The sequence below is a fragment of the Erpetoichthys calabaricus genome, chromosome 2 (assembly GCF_900747795.2).
Source record: "Erpetoichthys calabaricus chromosome 2, fErpCal1.3, whole genome shotgun sequence".
NCBI classification, from domain to species: domain Eukaryota; kingdom Metazoa; phylum Chordata; class Cladistia; order Polypteriformes; family Polypteridae; genus Erpetoichthys; species Erpetoichthys calabaricus.
In genome coordinates, this window is record NC_041395.2 from 120,488,369 (window position 1) to 120,507,356 (window position 18,988).

General features: G+C 38.5%; 1 protein-coding gene across 6 annotated transcripts in view; it reads left to right on the plus strand.

Annotated features, from left to right (window-relative positions):
- schip1 (schwannomin interacting protein 1) overlaps positions 1-18,988 on the plus strand; it is a 982,269-nt gene that overhangs the window by 906,439 nt on the left and 56,842 nt on the right. The window contains exon 1 of one of the 6 annotated variants that reach the window (XM_028794447.2): positions 6,863-7,182. The exons of the other annotated variants lie outside the window; for them this stretch is intronic. Coding sequence (XP_028650280.1) covers positions 7,153-7,182 — 30 coding nt within the window. The 5' untranslated portion in view covers positions 6,863-7,152. Of the gene's footprint in view, positions 1-6,862; positions 7,183-18,988 lie in introns of those variants that run through there. 6 annotated transcript variants of the gene reach the window in all.

Consider the following 18,988-nt stretch of genomic DNA (forward strand, 5'->3'; position numbering starts at 1 on the left):
GTTGCCACTTGATACCATTTTTGAGCTGCTTCAGTTGTGGTTTCACTTGTGAGAAATGTACATGCTTTTCCTATATTCTTGTGAGAAGAACTCTAGATTCCCTACAAGCCAAAGATATACCATGCGACTGTGCCATAGTGTTGTGCCACTTAGGTTTGACTCCTACTGAGAAAGCTTCTGTTTGTCCATGACACTGATCTGGAATAAGTGGATATTGACAATAGTTTAGATGATTTTTTATGTTTTTTACTTTTTTTAATTTTATGTTTTCTGGCAGTTATTCTAAATTATTAATAGAGAGATACCTTGTGTCATTATCTTCATTTCTCAGCGTCTGTGACAGACATATATATTCATGGTCTTCTTCTTGAGCTCCCTGTTGAAATGTGTGGTAAATAGTAGTCTACCTGTAGCCAAACATATTATATACAGTATATGCCTTGAGACAACCATGAATTCATTTTACTTAAAAGTGGGTGGGAAAAATTAGACAGCTCACCGAGTGTCATATTTCTAAACCAATCCAATGCCTGATGAAGTCCGCACTCAAAGCAGGGGTGGTGATTTTGAACTGCAGAGACCATGGGTTCTCTCATTAACCTGATACAACAGACAGCAAGCTTCTGTTTATTAGACATTAGACATTTAAATGTGTGTCATGTGTGCAGAGAGCACATTGCCTATTTTAAAAATAAACATAACCTGTTGCAAGGGAAAAACCTTTCTGCAGCATCAGGTTATACAGTATATTGACATTTGACAGCATCAATGGACAAATAGTAATCATGAACGATATGTTGTTGCAAGTGCGGTGTGTGCTCTCTGTTGTTTGGTATTACAACAATAGTGTAGGAGTCGATGTAAGCTTGAAAGAACTGGCAGCTATATTCACGAAAATATAAACTGCAAAATATGCATTTGAAGTAAACAGGGTGTCACACTCCAGCAAAAGGAGTGCCGTTAAGAGAGCTGATAACAAGTAGCCAAATGAGATGCAGATTTCACTATTCAAAACACCAAAATCAACAAATCTGTTTAACAACACCAGTAAAGCACGGACAAGGCTGCACCACAACATGTATCTTCTGACTGCATGTGTAAACAAATAACTAAAGAAATTTAACATTACCGTTTAATTGGAAATATGCAATGACAAAATAGCTGCATTGTATTAACTCGTTGTATATCCATAGACTACAATGCTTATCTAAACTCAGTTTGCTGTTGCTGTGTCATTTAGTGATGTAATAATTAAAATGACAGAAAGATATTTTAACAGACAAAGGCACTTCTCAAATTTGTGAAGCCCAGTAACAGTGGTGATTTACATGTCTGTCTGTCTGTTTCCACTGTCACTGTGCTTATTACAACGTGCAAATTTAATTATTAAGCTTCATGTATCTTGTGTTACTGATCTCCTGAATGGATAGAAGTAATTTTGGCTTTTTTATTTTCTCTCAGCGTCGTCTTTTGTTCAGTATCTTTTGCTCTTTTCCTGAAACTCTGGAGGTGGTTTAAAACACATGGACTGGAGAAATTTGGGGCAGGTGTTTTAGGAAGAAGCCCTGCAGGTGTAGTATTTGTGGTACAGGAATTTGACCAGTCAGGGAATAAGATGTTGTAATGAGCAGGATCCAATCAGGGAATGGCTATGTAATAAGCATGAGCAATTGAGAACACAATTAGAGTCTGTGTTTTAAAAAATCTGCATTGTCAACTGTCTACACCACAACAGTAAGGCTGTGTTTTCAGACGTATGTAGCTCTGGAAAAGTGTATTGTCTCCTTTCTCACAAATTAAAAATGCCAATGTAGTGTGGACAATAGGTAATAATGGAGACTAATGCTTGCATTTTTAATAAAACATAGTAGTGGGCCTAAAGTTGCTGCTGTTTTTTGCCATCCATTTTTATTTGTAGCTCTATTTACTAATTATCATCTTAAATACAATTAAGATGACAAACAGTCTGAAAAAAGTGTATCTAAACAAATGAAATAAAAAATAAAAAACAAGTATATTGCGGGTACATGCAGAGTTCACAAAGATAGTGGCTTGGCCAATACTTGATGTCAGGACTCTTGAGCTGTGAGGCTGCTGCCCTAATCCTTACAATGAATGCTGAAAAGGGAAAGCTACTTGTGTTATTTTTCTGTTTTGCTAAAATACTATAAAATGGCAAAACAATATTTTGTGAATTCCTGAACTGAAACAATAAAAGTAAATCTTAAGAAATAAAAGTATGTTTAATAGCGATAGGAGACCACCTAAAGCCTCTGATTGGCTGGAGCAAAATTTTGCATCCACAGGAACTGAGTAACCCTACTTTTAATGTTTCCATTGTTTAATTTCATTTAGAATACATTTTAAATGCTAGATTCAATATCTCTCATCTTGCAGCAGGCAACACAGGCATCCTATTTTTTCAGTTATGCTCTGTCTATGGAGGTATATTGCATTGCCTGAAATGTATAACTGCAGGTGATCATTGTCTCTTTGAAAAAAATATATTCCAGGAAAGCATTGATTGGCTTTGAGCTCATTAAGTCTACTGGGGTACATTAGTCACAAAGTCGGTAGAAATTGGAGCCAGTTCAAGATTGTTAAGAAATGTATCCCTTTTTTTTCTTCTGCAAAAGGGCAGTTAGGTGAGCTTAACTTGTGAGCTCAGTAAGTGAAGATGAAATTGGACTATTATGATCTGAACTGTTCGCCAGTTAATCAGTATTGAATATCGCAGATAAGTGGGTCTTTGTTTGCAGAGAGAATGCATTGCCTTGTAACATGATATGATGTGTGATCATCTTTTTTGTACTAAATTAATGATATATATTGGAAACTAAGCAACCTTTCTTCTAGACCCAAACAAAATACACCCAACCCCTTTTTAAGCCCATTTAATTCAATTATAGGTTGGGCAGGAGCTAGTGCATATGCTGGCGGTATCTAGAAAGTGCTCGTTAATTTTTTGTTGATGGGGCTGCACTTGATTGGATATGATGGCCGTCTCTCTAGCCTTTTGCTATTTCATTGGTCACTAAGAACCTTTGCTGCCCCCCAGGAGTTGACAGTATGTTGAGCATTTGACTCACCACACAAAGCAAATCTCACCTGGTTACAATAAGAATGAGTACTACAGGAAGTCGGATGTGCAAAGCAACTCTGAAATGCAACTCTGATAGACTAGATTGCACCACTAGGTTTCAAAGATCTTTAGCGGTTCATTTTGCAAACAATACATTTGAGCAAATAATACATTAGTCAATTTTAGGAACACATTTTTGCAGTAGTTGTTGGATAATTAGGACCCTGCTGACCTGATAAAATTGCCACTGGAAACACATTTAGTATTTTCACATTGATTTTAAGGATAGCTATTGGAGCTCAAAGATCTGCAAATCACTCTCATTCCGTGCTTTATAATTAGAGTTACCAGGGTGAGATGTGTTATAGGGTTTAGATATAGATATGTCAGAACTTGCTGACATTACAAAGGTGCTTAGCGGTATAGAATTCATAAGGTACCTCTCTCCTAGACTTAAATATACTGCATCCCACAAACTGAATTTACATAACTGGCAATCATACTGTACCTTCAGACCTTCTTTGTAAGCAATGAAAAATTTCTTCACACAACAGATTATAGAAATCAGGAACAAACTCCTGAATCATGCAGTTGAAGAAACCTTGGTAGATTTAACAAAAACTACCTGGATCAGATAGCAGGACAGCTTACCAAGCAAGTTTAATTGCCTAAGTGGTCTGCTCAATTCTAATATAACAAAAAATAATATTCTTTAACCTATGTTAAGAGGGCCCAAAATCTATTCCATTCGCACTGGATGCAATGTAAGGACCAGCTCTGAACAAGGTGCCTGCCTGTCTATCACAGGATCTGGTCACTCACTCACACACCCACACTAACACTCATACTGAGTTCAATATGGAATCACCAGTTAAACTGAAAATGGCATCTTTGGGAATGTGGGAGGAAAAGAGTAGCACCCAAAGGAAAACAACAAAATAAAGGTAAACTTAAGGAAGTTAACCCAACTATCCATCCATTTTCTTAACCCACTTGGAAATCTGGAACAGGAGCAGGGTCACAGGGTAGCTGGGCCTAGCCTAGTAATCATCTAGCTTAATAATAATAATAATAATAATAATAATACATTTTATTTATATAGCGCCTTTCCCATGCTCAAGGCACTTATAGAATATAATAAAGAACGGCAGCGTATACAGTATATAGCATTGTACAAACCAGATAAATAAATAAAGAAGATTAAGACAGTGAATTCTGAAAAAAAAAAGAAACAGACAACATAATTGATGGTCTCGCACACACACACAGGTTACATTAGCATCTTGACAGAGAAGTAAACTGAGAGAAGGGTAATAAAGTCAAATAGAGCTAAAAGCCTTCCTGAACAGATGAGTTTTGAGTTGTTTTTTAAAAGAATTCATGGAGTCAGCTGACCTGATTAATTTTGGTAGGTCATTCCAGAGTCTGGGCGCTATACAGCTGAAGGCCCTGTCACCCATGGAGTGTAGATTAATGAGGGGCACAACAAGATTACCAGAATCAGAGGACCTTAGTGGGTGGGCAGGCACATAGTGATGGAGAAGGTCACTGATGTAGTTTGGCGCGAGGTTATTTAAGGCTTTGTAAGTTATTAGTAGGATTTTATATTCGATTCTGTAAGACACAGGGAGCCAGTGAAGACGGAGCAGGATGGGTGTGATGTGCTCGCTGCTGCTGGTTTGAGTAAGGACTCTTGCAGCTGAGTTTTGAATAAGCTGGAGCTGTGATAGAAGATTAGAAGGGGCACCTGCCAGTAGGGAATTACAATAATCGATGCGGGGTGTGATAAAAGCATGGACAAGTTTCTCAGCGTTAGAAAAGGAGAGGAAGGAGCGAACACGGGATATGTTACGGAGGTGAAAGTAAGAAACTTTCTTAATGTGATTTATGTGGGTAGAATAAGAGAGGGAGGAATCAAAAATGACACCAAGATTTTTTACAGTAGAGGCAGGTCTGATGAGATCACTGCCAAGATGGACTGGGAAGGAGCTCATTTTATTAAGTTGCATTTTAGTCCCAATTTGCAGGAGTTCAGTTTTATTGCAATTTAATTTTAAAGAGTTCTGCTCCATCCAGGTTTTAATTTCACTAAGGCAGGTTGTGAGCTGAGAAAGCTCTGATGAAGTTCCACTTTTAACATTGAAATAGAGTTGAGTATCATCTGCATAAAAATGATAACCCAGTCCATAGCTACGGATAATATGGCCAAGGGGAAGCATGTAAATACAGAAAGGTAGGAATGACACCTGGACAGGGGGCCAGTCCATCACAAAAGAAAATAAGAAGGAAATGAAACTTTTTATGTCAAAAAATGATGCTTTCGGGTATCTATTTTCCGTATCTCATTCATTAGCATGGGCTTTGAACAATGAAATCCTATAAATCCTAAATAACCTGGGCAGCTGTTTTTCTTCATAGTGTCTGGTTGATTTACTATCATATCCTCCCAGTGGTATAGTATTAAATTCGACATGAAGTGATTCTCTTGCAATTAGCTGTTCTAGCTTGTACTAGTCGTTTAAAGCCATAGCTGAACTAATCAATGGCTATGGTGAGTCCTATGGAGTCCATGTCCCACTGGTAAAGGCAACAGAAAACAGACAATCCAAAAACTGCACACCAGAGTCACAGGGATCATCACACTTTGTCTTCTGACAACAAACTCTAAATTAAATGTGCTTTGTTGATATGGTTGCTATTGAACATTTTATTCTTAACCTTCTAATTCCATGCTTACGACAGCATCTTCTACACTTAAACTTCTATCTAGTTCAGCTCCCTTGTTTGGTTAAGATTTTCTTACCTTAATAATACTACTGTCCTTCTTTATTTGAATCACTTGACAATTTTTAGTAATGTTGCCACACACCAGCTGCAGGAATCCAGTTTTGATTTCAAGCCTGGTCACTAGCTGTATGAAGGCTGGTATTTGTTCCTGTGTTTGTGTGGATTTCCACTGAGTGCACTGATTTCCTCCCCACATTCCAAAGACATACAGGTTAGCCTAATTTGTTTATGTGAGGGAGTGTCAGCTATGTGACAGACAAGCAGCATTCCTTCCACGGCTGATTGCTGTATTTGTGTATGATAATGCTGGGATAGCTTCTGGCTTGCTTTATAACCCTATAAGAGAAAAAGCAGATTCTGAAAATTCATAAGTGGACTTTAGAGAAGTGAAGAATGCAACCAAACATTTTTTCTGTTGTGTTTGTGTGGCAGCTGCCTAATAGTCATGTATGGAGTTGAATTGTCAGGCACTGAAAAGTGTTCAGCACAATGAATTTCAAGTCACTTTACTGATGACTATTATGCCATCACATCATTTTTTATTGGAGCTAAATCCTTAGCAAATAGAAAAATATGTCTGTTCATAATAAAATACTGTTCCCTTCCCAAGACATGTTTAAATGCTACAGGTTGAAGAGTTATCAGGGAAGCGAATGTGGCCCAGTGGCATTTTTTGGCTGGTGGAGGCAAGTTGTTCAGCCTAAATATTCCCCCTTTTTTGTGTGAGCCCTGAGACTTTTCCACTTGACTGAGCTCTCCCTTCTCTCTCCCCCTCTGCTTGTCTCTCCTGGGCACCAGAAGGTCACACCCATCTCAGACTTGATCTTTTGCTCCCGCTCCCTCTCTCCCTCACTGACTATAGTATAATTGGCTGATTGTGTTAGTGATGGGCCGACTCCCCTCCCCCATGGTATGGTCAGATAGATCGTATTAAAGCTCACTCCCTCCCTCCCTGTATGTGTGTGTTTATCTACCTCCCTCCCACCCTGCTTCTCTCAGTCCCCCTTGGAGATACACTCTGCCATTGCGCAGGTTGTAGCAGTGCGAGCTGCAGCCGCAACACAACCAGCAACCATTTTAATCTGTAGAGAGAATCTTGCCTTGCAGACAGTCAGAGTGAGAGTACGTTGGTGTGCACACTCATCTGTGAGTGTGTGTGCGTGTGGGATTCAGAGAGAGAGCACTTAAAGCTCCTCTCCTTTTAGCTGCAGTAAATCATAGCAAAGAGCAGCGTCTCTGATCGTTCTGGACAACACTGTCTGCATCCTCTATGATGCACTGAGATGGTACACCAAGAAAACTGTGCATATCAGGTAAGATGTCTCTCTTTGCTGCTCTTACTTTGCTGTTTTCATACATGGAGATGCCTATTGAGGTATATAAATAGGCCCTTTTGAGTCTTGGCTGTAATAGTGCTTAAGATGTGTAAAGCTGGGCGGTAGGACTTACTGCTGTTTTCTTGCTGTATTTCACTTTCCAGATGGTCCAGTGAGCGCTGAATAAAATAGTGATAGACACAAAACCATTTATGGGGATTTAGGAGAAATCTGTCTGTAGATTATTTTAAAAATATTATTAAAAATAATTATCTATGCTCCCTTCAGATTTTTAAGAAATTGATTACTGTTTCATTTCTGAATTGTTTTATTTATTTGTACTATGCTAAAAAATTTTCAGTACTCCTTGTTATGTGTAATTTTGTGTCCTCTTTATTATTTCCTATATGTTTGTGAAAATGATATCACTCATACTTATGAAGTATTTTTAACGCGTGTATTTATATAATGTGTTCATTTACTTAGGCACTGTGTATGCTGTAGCAATATGTTCTGTATGTAGCATGTTTGTGTACATGCATAATGTACAGTATACATACATAAACAGTACAGGTCTGCGCACTTACATTATATAGTTTTACTTGCACACATACTGCACATAAACAGTTTACCTTATATATATATATATATATATATATATATATATATATACACAAATAGGCACAGGTACATTACATTTGCACACACAAACACATACAAATACAGTTTATAGCACTGTAAACAAATTTACATACGTTTCAAACATGTATGCATATGCTGTGTACATTTTTAAACACAGATATAAAAGGTATAGTACTCGCATATGTGAATAAACATATATTACACTGCAGTGGGCTGGCGCCCTGCCCAGGATTTGTTTCTGCCTTGCACCCTGTGTTGGCTGGGATTGGCTCCAGCAGACCCCTGTGACCCTGTGTTAGGATGTAGCGGGTTGGAAAATGGATGGATGGATATATACTCAAACAATACACCTGTACATAAATGTGAATATACACATACTGTATATGCAGTGAGCTATAAACACAGGAGACCCCAAGCCCAAATAAAAGCCAAGGATGCCAAATATATATATATATAAAAGAAAGGTATTCACAATAATGTGAAATTTAACAGGAGGTTACAGAGTTTAGAGGATACAAAAATGATAGGGGCAAAATAATGATCCGTACATCTCTCTGGGCCTAACTAAACAGAACTTCCTCTGTGCCTATCAGGTGGGGTGGCTGGTCCACCTGCCTGCCTTGCTGTACTTTTATTTATCCCCCCACTCACCACTTCTTTGTCTTTCTCTCAATTCTGACCTCACTTTCTCCCACGAGGTCAACTCCTGACCAGCTCTCTTCTTGATGTTTAGTTCAACAGACATGCTGTATGCCCAGGAGGGCCTTTACCTTGGGTGAAACCAAACTAGCTTGTGGTGTCAGGTCAAGTTTAGAAAACTCGTTGCTGTGAGCCTTACCTAGTGATGTCAGGTGACCCTGAAAATCTGGACCACTGCCTACTGTTAAAGGACCAGGCAAACCCCTGGCCACTAGAACAGGGCCACCTGTATAAAGTAATGTCTCCCTGTTGTTTCTTATGGCATTTGGAATTTTAGGCATGCTTCTCATCATCCTCACAGTGTCCCAGACTATTCTTTGCTGCCAGAGTAGTAACTGTCTCAGGGGCTGCATATTCAGTTTTGGAGCTTAGTGCCCCCTATCTGTTGTTACTAGCATGCTACCTGGGCTGATTACATCCCAGCTTGTTGAGCACAATCAAAGCATCATTGCAATTCTTGTCCCACCTTTACACTGGATAAACACATTGTGTATTTAGTAATGTTATATACATGTTGAGATAAATATGTAGTCCAGTGTATATGTATACATGCAATGCAAAAATGCATATACACTTTACAGTTACACTTAGTGTTTAGAAAGCACCATGCAGTTTAATGTGTTTGATGACAATTGCTTTAAGCTGTAATGAACTGATAGATAAGACGTCAATGACAGCATCTCCTATTATGCCGCAGTGAAAAAAGGGATTAAGAGTTTCTCTCTCTCTCTCTCTATTCCTAGGGATTAGTCTTGGGAAGAATTCAAATTACGTAAATTACTTTCACTGGTGATTATTTCCCTAATAATAAAGGGGTTCTTAGTGAGCCCTTTAATCAGCATTCAAAATACTCTTCTCATACATGCATTCCTATGTTTGTACTGCTGTGTTTGTAGAGATGCCCTGTTAGGCTTTACTTCAGGACTGTTTCACCATAACCCAATGTACAAAGTATTGCTTAAAAGCTCAATTTTAATCTAAGTTTGCCTTTTATATTCTTAAAAAAAGATTGTGTTGTTAATAACGTACTATATAAAGTAACAATGGTGATATAATGGTTAAAGCTGTTGCCTCGGTGCTCCGGAGTACTAGGATTGAATCTTCTGTTACAATATATGTTGAATTTACATATTCTCTCCATGTCTACACAACATGATAAAACCCTGCATGTTAGGTAAATCGGCCAGTTTTAATGAGTGAGTGTGCTCTGTGCTGAACTGGCACCCTGTTAGGGACTGGGCCCTGCTGTGTGCCACACGATGTTAGCATACCTAATGAATCCTCACACACCTAGAGTTGGATTATGCAGGTTCAGAAAATGGATGGATGGATAGACGGATGAGTAGGTGTGGGTGTGTCCTGACAGGGACTGAAGTTTCCTACTTTGCAGTGAATGCTATAGCATGGAATACAAAGCTTTACAAGGTGGAGGTTAGGCTTAGGGTTATAAATGTAGCAATGTAAGTGTTGTAGCATTGCCAGCTTTTTTGGTTTATTCACTCACAAATTCATCACATTACATATGCACAAGAACACAAGAGATGGAGCTCATTTACAATGTTTTACCCTTTTCTGGTTACAAGGAATCAATTTTTTTCCTTTCTCTGCATAGCTTTTTCTCAGAACTTTTTGTACCCTCTGTGATTGTCTGTCTAGACATCCTAACTATAAAAAGAAAATGGGGGGGGGGGGGGGGGACAGGGTTGCAGGCTACAAATAGCCTAATGCTAATTGCAGTTTCCAAGGTGTTGTTACTTAACAGTTAACTGAACACATTTGAAGAAAACAGTACATGTTATGCCGGAGAAAGGCTTCTGTCTGATGCATTCCTGTAGAAGCTCAAATTAGGCCAGTATCCAGGCAACAGTGTTCACTTCTTCTGCAATTGTAGGCCACTGAGGTAGTGCAAAGTGAGGTCAGCTGAAATTTATCATTCTAAGAGAAAAGTGATGTTTTGTACGTATTGTTATTACATTATATCTAAGGATGTAGGCAGAATCTAATTTTAGGAGTCGTGAGTGCTTTGCACATGTCTCCCATGGTTGCAAAGGCAAGTACTTTGGCCTTAAACAGCTGGATTCCATTCATCCCTCAGTACATCTGAAAGACACACAGTTCTTGTTAGGCTAAGTGGTGACTCAAAGCTGTTCCTTTCTGGGAGAGTGTGGGTGTGCAAATGAGGGTGGATTGTGCTCTGGCCTGTCCAGTGCAGTTTCATTTTTTGAACCGGATGCTATAACCCCATATTGGAAAGAGCACATTCACAAAGTGGTTGGATGTTCCATCTGCGTAGTCACTGAACTGTTTTTTTCCTTTTAACTAAAATTCTCTCATCTTCCTCATTTGAAGTCTCACCCAACCCACATTGTACATCAAACATTTTATTTCTAGAAATATGTGTCATTCTGGATGCTCTCACATCTAGGCTTTGAATATGAGTTTTCACTGGAGTTTACTCCAACAGACTTTGTAATTGTCCACTCATTCCTCCCACCCAATTCCCAGTCCTGATTAATCCAATTTTAGGGTTATGCGTAGCCATATACTATCCTGGCAGCACTGTAGGCAAGGCAGGAACCAACCCTGGATGTGGAGAGAATTTATTATGGGGTACTCACATACATATATATTTAAGATATGGAAGAAAATAAAACACACAGATCCCGGGAGAAGAGGCATCACTATCTAGAGTGTATCTGCACTGTTCTGACTTTCTAATAGAGAGAATAGTAACAAATTTTACATTTTCTATTTTGTTACCACCCTGGAAAAGATGTAAGGATCTAAGGGTTATTGTGAGGTCAGCTTGTTGTCCACCCAACATCCCCATTCACTAATGCCATCCATCTGTCCACTTTAATTATGCATTTATTCAACTTAGTGTCTGATGTCAGCCAGGACTGCACAGGATACAGGGAAGGATCTCAAACAAGGCCAGGATACCAGAGCCCAGCCAAAGCAAAATTTCGAAACCAGTAGTTAAGAGGAGGCAGACTATGTTTTTTTCCCATTTGCTTCACTACATGATCAGGATTTGGAGATTGTAAAGTCCAATTGTGCTATCCAGTCTATAGTATGTTTTAACTGACACTGCCTCTTACCCTGATAATAGTGCAAGGGCGAAAACAAAAAAAAATTAAAAATTAAAGCTTATATGAGAAGTGCTTTTGACAGTGCTTTCTTTAAAAGGTGCTATATAAAATGATTACCCCTCATAAAATACAGTTTAACAAGACTGACTTAAACACCAAAAGATTATATATTGTTACTTTTACTTTGTACATAGGTTCTTCTACTTCAAGTTACTTTAAGACATGATAATGGAAAGTAAAAAAAAAAAGAATGTATAGAAATGTTTCTTACACATTTTATAGTGACTGTATTCCAACCAATTTATGGATTTAAATGTAGTGAGGACTTGGGACACATCTGCGACATGTTCTATCCAGATGCCCAGATCAAACATGAGCTAAATGTGTTACATTGTCTTTCCCGTATTCAGGTGATCTCAGCCTTCAAGGTCAGACAGTGGAGCTGTGTGTGTCCGCTCCTCAAAGCACTTCACTTATTGTATATTCCATAGTGTTTTATTTCATGGTTTTACTAGATTTTTGAGACATTTCTTAGAAGTTGAATGTGATGTTTAACTTTGCACTTGTTGAACCTCTAAGTACTTTGGGAAAGGAAAATCCTCCTGGTCTTTCTTCTTCAATCCGATAACTGGTTTCTGAAATGAAATTTTCAAGAGATTGTGAGGATAATGTACGCTTTTTTTTTTCAGAGAACAAGCTGCTCTCATACAATGACTTATTCATTGCTGGCACAGCTGTGTCGTTGTTAAAAAAAAAAAAAGAAAATCCAATTTTTTTTATAAGATTTTCTTTTTGCTTCTAACCCTATTAATCAGCAGGTTAGAAGACTTATATTTTAATCAAGAGGCAATGCATTGTCAGCGTGGTACAGCAGTATGATGCTACCTCACCAGTCGTAGTCTGCTGGCTTCAAACCTATGATGAGGTGCTTCTTCTGCGAAGGGTCTGCCATTTGTGTGGGTTTTCTCCCACTGTAAAAACAATTATTAGTAACTGTGTAACCAGGCATGAAATGTGTGGTTCGTTTTGGCATCTAGTCTTTTCTGGGAGGGGTGGCACAGTGAGGTCACACAGATCTAGAGCGTGGGGTATGAATTCTGGCTTAGGCACTACCTGTGAGTTCACACATTCTCTGCATGTTTTTCTGTTCATTTTTCTTCAGATACTCTTGTTTTTTCCCCACATCCCAAAGGTATGTTAGGTTATTTGGTGTCTCTGAACTACCCCGGTATGGGTAAGTGTGCCCTGACAGGTGCCACATCCAATATTAGTTCTCTCCATGTGTCAGGTGCTACAAGAATAGGAAGTCTCAAACAGATTTGTCGTGTGTGAAATGGATGGACGAGTGGATGTTTTCCCAGAGATGCTCCTTTTTCCTTTTGCAGTACCAACAGGCCTTGGCATAATTCAAGAAATTGTTGTGAAACTTGATTTTGACTTAATTTTCATATGCTAATTTATAATAGAATTGTGAAATTACAAACATGACTGTAAGAGATACAACAACAACATTTATTTCTATGGCATTTTTTCATTCAAACGATGTAGCTCAAAGTGCTTTACACGATGTCATATTAACTTGTGCAAAGATCGACCTAACTTGTGCAAAGCAAAAAAAATCTCTAGAAAGAAAGCTTTTAACTTAACGTAGTAAAGACTTATGACGAATCACTACATGAAGTGAGCAAAGATAGTGACCAAATGGCAGGAAAGGTACCCTGAACATGGAGAAGCAATTCAGTTTCTATTTTTTATTTTTTTATAAAATCTTGTTAAGAGGGCTGCCTCTATTTGTAGGATTTTTAAATGTATACATTTTCAAATATAACATTTGATTACATTTGTTTCAGTCCATCTGGGAATTAAAATACAGATCTGCATGGCCAAATATTTTACATGTACTGATATTTAGAAAATATACATTAAGAAATGTTTACAGTGTGTACTGTATTTAGACAGAAAATATATATTCAATCAATATACATCCTGCTTAATCAGATTCTAGGTAACAGAGTGCCAGAGCCTAACCCAACAGCATTGGCAAAAAGAAGAACCAACCCTTGATAGGATCTCTGTAGCACACTTTTAATAATAGTAGTAATATGCATATAGTAAAAGATGCCTACCCGTTTAATTTAAAACAATATTTTCTTTCTCATTTTTTATATTCTGAATACCAATTTGGACACTCATCATTTGCTGAACTCATTTGTTCCGTTACAGGGTTGCAAAAAGCCTTAACCTATTCAGGCAGCATTGTGTGTGTGGAATGGGGCAACAGTCTATCAAAGGTCACAATCACACAAACACACTTGGTCACTTTACACTAACACTAAGTTTCTGGGATATAGGTGGAAACTGGAAAAGTTGCAGAAAATTGGTACAAATACAGAGCACTAGCTGTTTCAGGATTAGAACTCTAGAGGAGTGAGGCAGTAGTGTTAACCACAGCACCACCACGCCACTCAAACAGCTTGCCCATCCGTCCATTATCTGTATCCTCATTCGGATTTGTAATGGCTGAGGTCTATTGTGACAGCTTCAGGTGCCAAACAGGAACCAACACTTATTACACATGGCCAGCTTAGAGTTGGCAGAGAAAAAAATCTATATGACTTGTGGCGACCATGTAAACACCACATAGTGACCAGTCCAGTATTGTCAAGATTAGAAGCTAACCGCTGTTTCTTTATGCTGTATAATAAATGCAGAAACAAAGACATCCATATATTTTTTGGGTTTCCTTAGCACATATTTCATATGAACCAAATGAGGTTTTAAGGAAAGAAAGAAAAGAATTGATTTTGGTTATATTAGAAAATACATTTGAAAATCCACATAATATATTTCTAGGGGTAGTAAGGATGGAACTGAATTTCTAGGAAGTTCCATACTAGACTGTATGGACTGCTGTGCTGTCCAAGGCTGATTCCTACCTTGCACTCGACAGTGCCAGGATGCACTCCATCTCCCCAAGACCCCAAATTATATTTTCTCACTAGCTGAACTATTGTGGGCACACATGGCCGATAAAAAATCATATAAGAGTTATGTTTAAACCTCTAATTACAAAGGTAGAGAGTCAGGGAGCGGGGCTGACAGCTGGTGCTCCTTGAAAGGTGGTGTGGGTCATCACCAATTTGCTTTAGAAAATATCGGGGTTAAATCCATTTTAAATCACCCTATCTCTTTGATAATATAAATTAGGTAGACAGTGTGGAAAAAGGGACTAATTACTAATTAATTTGCAATGTTGGCAGCTGCGTCTAGCAGCAAGTATAAGTGGAAGAAATAACTTCATTAGCGGAGTTTTTTTTTGTTTTTTTTTCAGCATTTTCAACTTTAAACATATGGATTGAATGTCTGGCCATTTGGAGAACAGAAAAACAGTATTTTAATAATATTGATAGGTTACATTAGTTGATATAGAGCACTGAGTAAGCAAAGTAAGGCAGTGTATTCAATGTACATCAGAATGCAGGCATCAGGCAAATGATGGTTTGAATTAACAGGAAAAAAATATTAGAAAAAGCGAGATCTCAGCCAAATATGTATACGGTGCTTTTTAAAAGAATGCACTATGAGAGCATCTATACAAGCCAGCTGACACTGAAATATTCAAGATGTACTCATAACTTGAACTTGGTGATAAACCTTCCTTTGTGATTCCAAGAGAGTGATGCAATTCACAGGTTGCTCTTACGCCTACGCTGCGCTCATTTAGTCACCAGTGATTTCACCTATAGATGAAGTCAGACTTGATTATGCTGCACTGCTGCTGTGGCTCATTGTTGGGCGTGAGGGAATTGGGCTTCAGCCTGCTAAGTTGAAAATGATTTCTGACAGGTATGGGAGCTGCTCACTCACTGGAATGGAACTTTCATTGTCAGCTTTGGAGATCAAATAGCTGGGAACAAGCTTTAAGAATATTAATCACCACGAGTATATATATTTCTATACTCACATGCATAACTCTGCATTTATTTCTGTATACTTCAGACATGTACTGTGTGTGAACAGACACTTATGCACATCTGCATACTTTTTTTCTAAATGGGTCAGTTTTAAAATCGGATATGATAAGCTGAGATGGTATTTGTGATGACTCATCCAGCTCCAATCCTGGCAGCATGTCGCTGCCAATCTGTTCTGCGTCTTTCATTTTGTGGACATCAATTATGAAAGCCAGCCTTACCCTTCCTGTCTCCTGTTTGTTCAGAAATGTATTTCAGGTTCAAATTTCCTAATTTTATTATGCTTACCATTTGGATCCGTCAGCTCATTCTGCCTTTTCAGCATCACAACTCAGCACAGCATGTTTCTGTCCATTCATTTTCTGATCTGTGTGGCAGAGAACCTTTAAAAACTATCTCTAGCTGGGACACCAATTCATAAGAGGTCATAACTACACACATACACATATTTTGTCATAGACTTTGTAGTCATTCAAGGCATATTGACTTGTGGGTGAAAATCAGAAACTCACATAAACAAAAAAAGAACATGCAACTAAATTAAAACATGTAACTTGTTTATTTTGCTTTTTTCTCTTTTTTAAAGAACAAGTTCAGCCATATTTAAAAACACATAATTATCTTCTTACTTTAAGGATTGTCTGCACCATCCAGTCTGATTATTTAATTTTAAAATACAAAGGCATAAGTGAAGGCCAAAGAAAAACTATGAATGAAATCTAGTAAATCTCCACAGAAAGAAGTTACTTATTGTTTCTTAAACTACCATTATATTTCATGTCTTGTAATTGAATTTACTTTAAAAAGGTATAGATTAATTAATTACAGAAAGGCAGTAAAAAGGATTTATTCCTATTGGCCAATGGGAAATAACCAAAGATCCTACTGAATTGGTCTTTAATGGCTTCTTTCATGCATAGAACCCAAGAATATTAACCACTCACAAATACAGTAGGATTCACAGTTATAAAGTGAAGAATCCTAAAATTTGCATATAATTTCCATAACCAACAATATTTTAATTTAATTTTTATCTAAAAAATAGTTAATAGTTAAAACATGTTTGACAATATGTAGTTGATTCTCACACATATCCAATACATAAAAAACTATGGATGAAAAAACTATAAAAATATGAAGAAGCAAAGATATGAATTATCATTTTGCCACCCGTTTCACTTGTGCGTCACTTCTTCCTGAAATTCCTGAATGCACTGCTATTGCTGCGAACTGTCATGAAATGGAGTCTTCAAAAGGCAAAATGTGTGTGAGGCCTGCAAACAGTAGCTAAGTAGAAGGACCTAACTAACCTGCCCAGAAGAGGCTCAGCTAAGCTCTGCTAGGTGCTAAGTACTACCTGCTGGGGCTTCAGCCAGAGCAGGCCTACAAATATGTGGAGCTGAAAAACAACACAAAACAAAAAATATCAAAAAATCCCACAATGAGGGAGGATAACCATCAACTCCTGGCTGATGAACAAAAAGGGTAACATGAAATCTTTATATATTGAAGGTTTATTTTTCAAAAATAGAAAAATACAGAAAGACACTTAACAAACTAAAAAGTGACAAAAGGAGTTGCCAAAAAAGGCAATCCTAAAGAGAAAACAAGTTGAAAAACACTATCTGAAATCACTATCTGAAATCAGAATCCTTAACCAGAAGTAAGAAGGTCACAAAAAACAGTAGATCCAATGAAAAATAGCAGTTCTCATGAATACTCACTAATAAATGAAATGATCTCCTGCTCTTGAGCCTTCTCAGCTAACTAAAATAGCCCAAGGGTGGCCCCTCATCCTGTGCATCCACCTACAAAGAATGAGGAACAGTAGTATATGTAAAAAGACAGAACAACATATTAGATGTAATGGAAAATACATAACAATAAGACATATAACCCAAAAACAATAAAAATAACAATAAAATACACAAACATGCATTAGTATACATCCATCCATCCATCCATTTTCCAACCCGCTGAATCCGAACACAGGGTCACGGGGGTCTGCTGGAGCCAATCCCAGCCAACACAGGGCACAAGGCAGGAAACAATCCTGGGCAGGGTGCCAACCCACCACAGGACACACACAAACACACCCACACACCAAGCACACACTAGGGCCAATTTAGAATCGCCAATCCACCTAACCTGCATGTCTCTGGACTGTGGGAGGAAACCGGAGCCCCCGGAGGAAACCCACGCAGACACGGGGAGAACATGCAAACTCCACGCAGGGAGGACCCTGGAATCGAACCCAGGTCCCCAGATCTCCCAACTGCGAGGCAGCAGCGCTACCCACTGCGCCACCGTGCCGCCCCCATTAGTATACAGTATACAGTAATCCCTCCTCCATCGCGGGGGTTGCATTCCAGAGCCACCCGCGAAATAAGAAAATCTGCGAAGTAGAAACCATATGTTTATATGGTTATTTTTATATTGTCATGCTTGGGTCACAGATTTGCGCAGAAACACAGGAGGTTGTAGAGAGACAGGAACGTTATTCAAACACTGCAAACAAACATTTGTCTCTTTTTCAAAAGTTTAAACTGTGCTCCATGACAAGACAGAGATGACAGTTCTGTCTCACAATTAAAAGAATGCAAACGTATCTTCCTCTTCAAAGGAGCAAACAAATCAATAGGGCTGTTTGGCTTTTTAGGTATGCGGAGCACTGCGGCACAAAGCTGTTGAAGGTGGCGGCTCACACCCCCTCCATCAGGAGCAGACAGAGAGAGAGAGAGAGAGAGAGAGAGAGAGAGAGAGACAGATAAAAAAATCAATACGTGCCCTTCGTGCTTTTAAGTATGCGAAGCACCGGGCAGCATGTCGCTTCACGAAGCAGCTGCACAGAAGGTAGCCAACGTGAAGATAATCTTTCAGCATTTTTAGACGAGCGTCCGTATCGTCTAGCTGTGCGAACAGCCCCCCTGCTCAATCCCCCTACGTCAGGATCAGAGAAAGTCAGCGCAAGAGAGAGAGAGAGAAAAGTAAGCTGGGTAGCTTCTCAGCCATCTGCCAATAGCGTCCCTTGTATGAAATCAACTGTGCAAACCAACTGAGGAAGCATGTACCAGAAATTAAAAGACCCATTGTCCGCAGAAACCTGCGAAGCAGCGAAAAATCCGCGATATATATTTAAATATGCTTACATATAAAATCCGCGATGGAGTGAAGCCGTGAAAGGCGAAGCGCGATATAGCGAGGGATCACTGTAATACTAATGGAAGGCTTCCATTTACTGACATGTTGGCTGTGAAGTGTAAAGCCACATCCACTTTAAACTTTTCTTTACCTTTTCTTTCTTTAACACTTTAATCTTACTGTATATCCGATGTGAAAAGTTTCAAATTAATCATAAACTTAAATATATGTCACTCAATATTGGTGGTTGTGAAA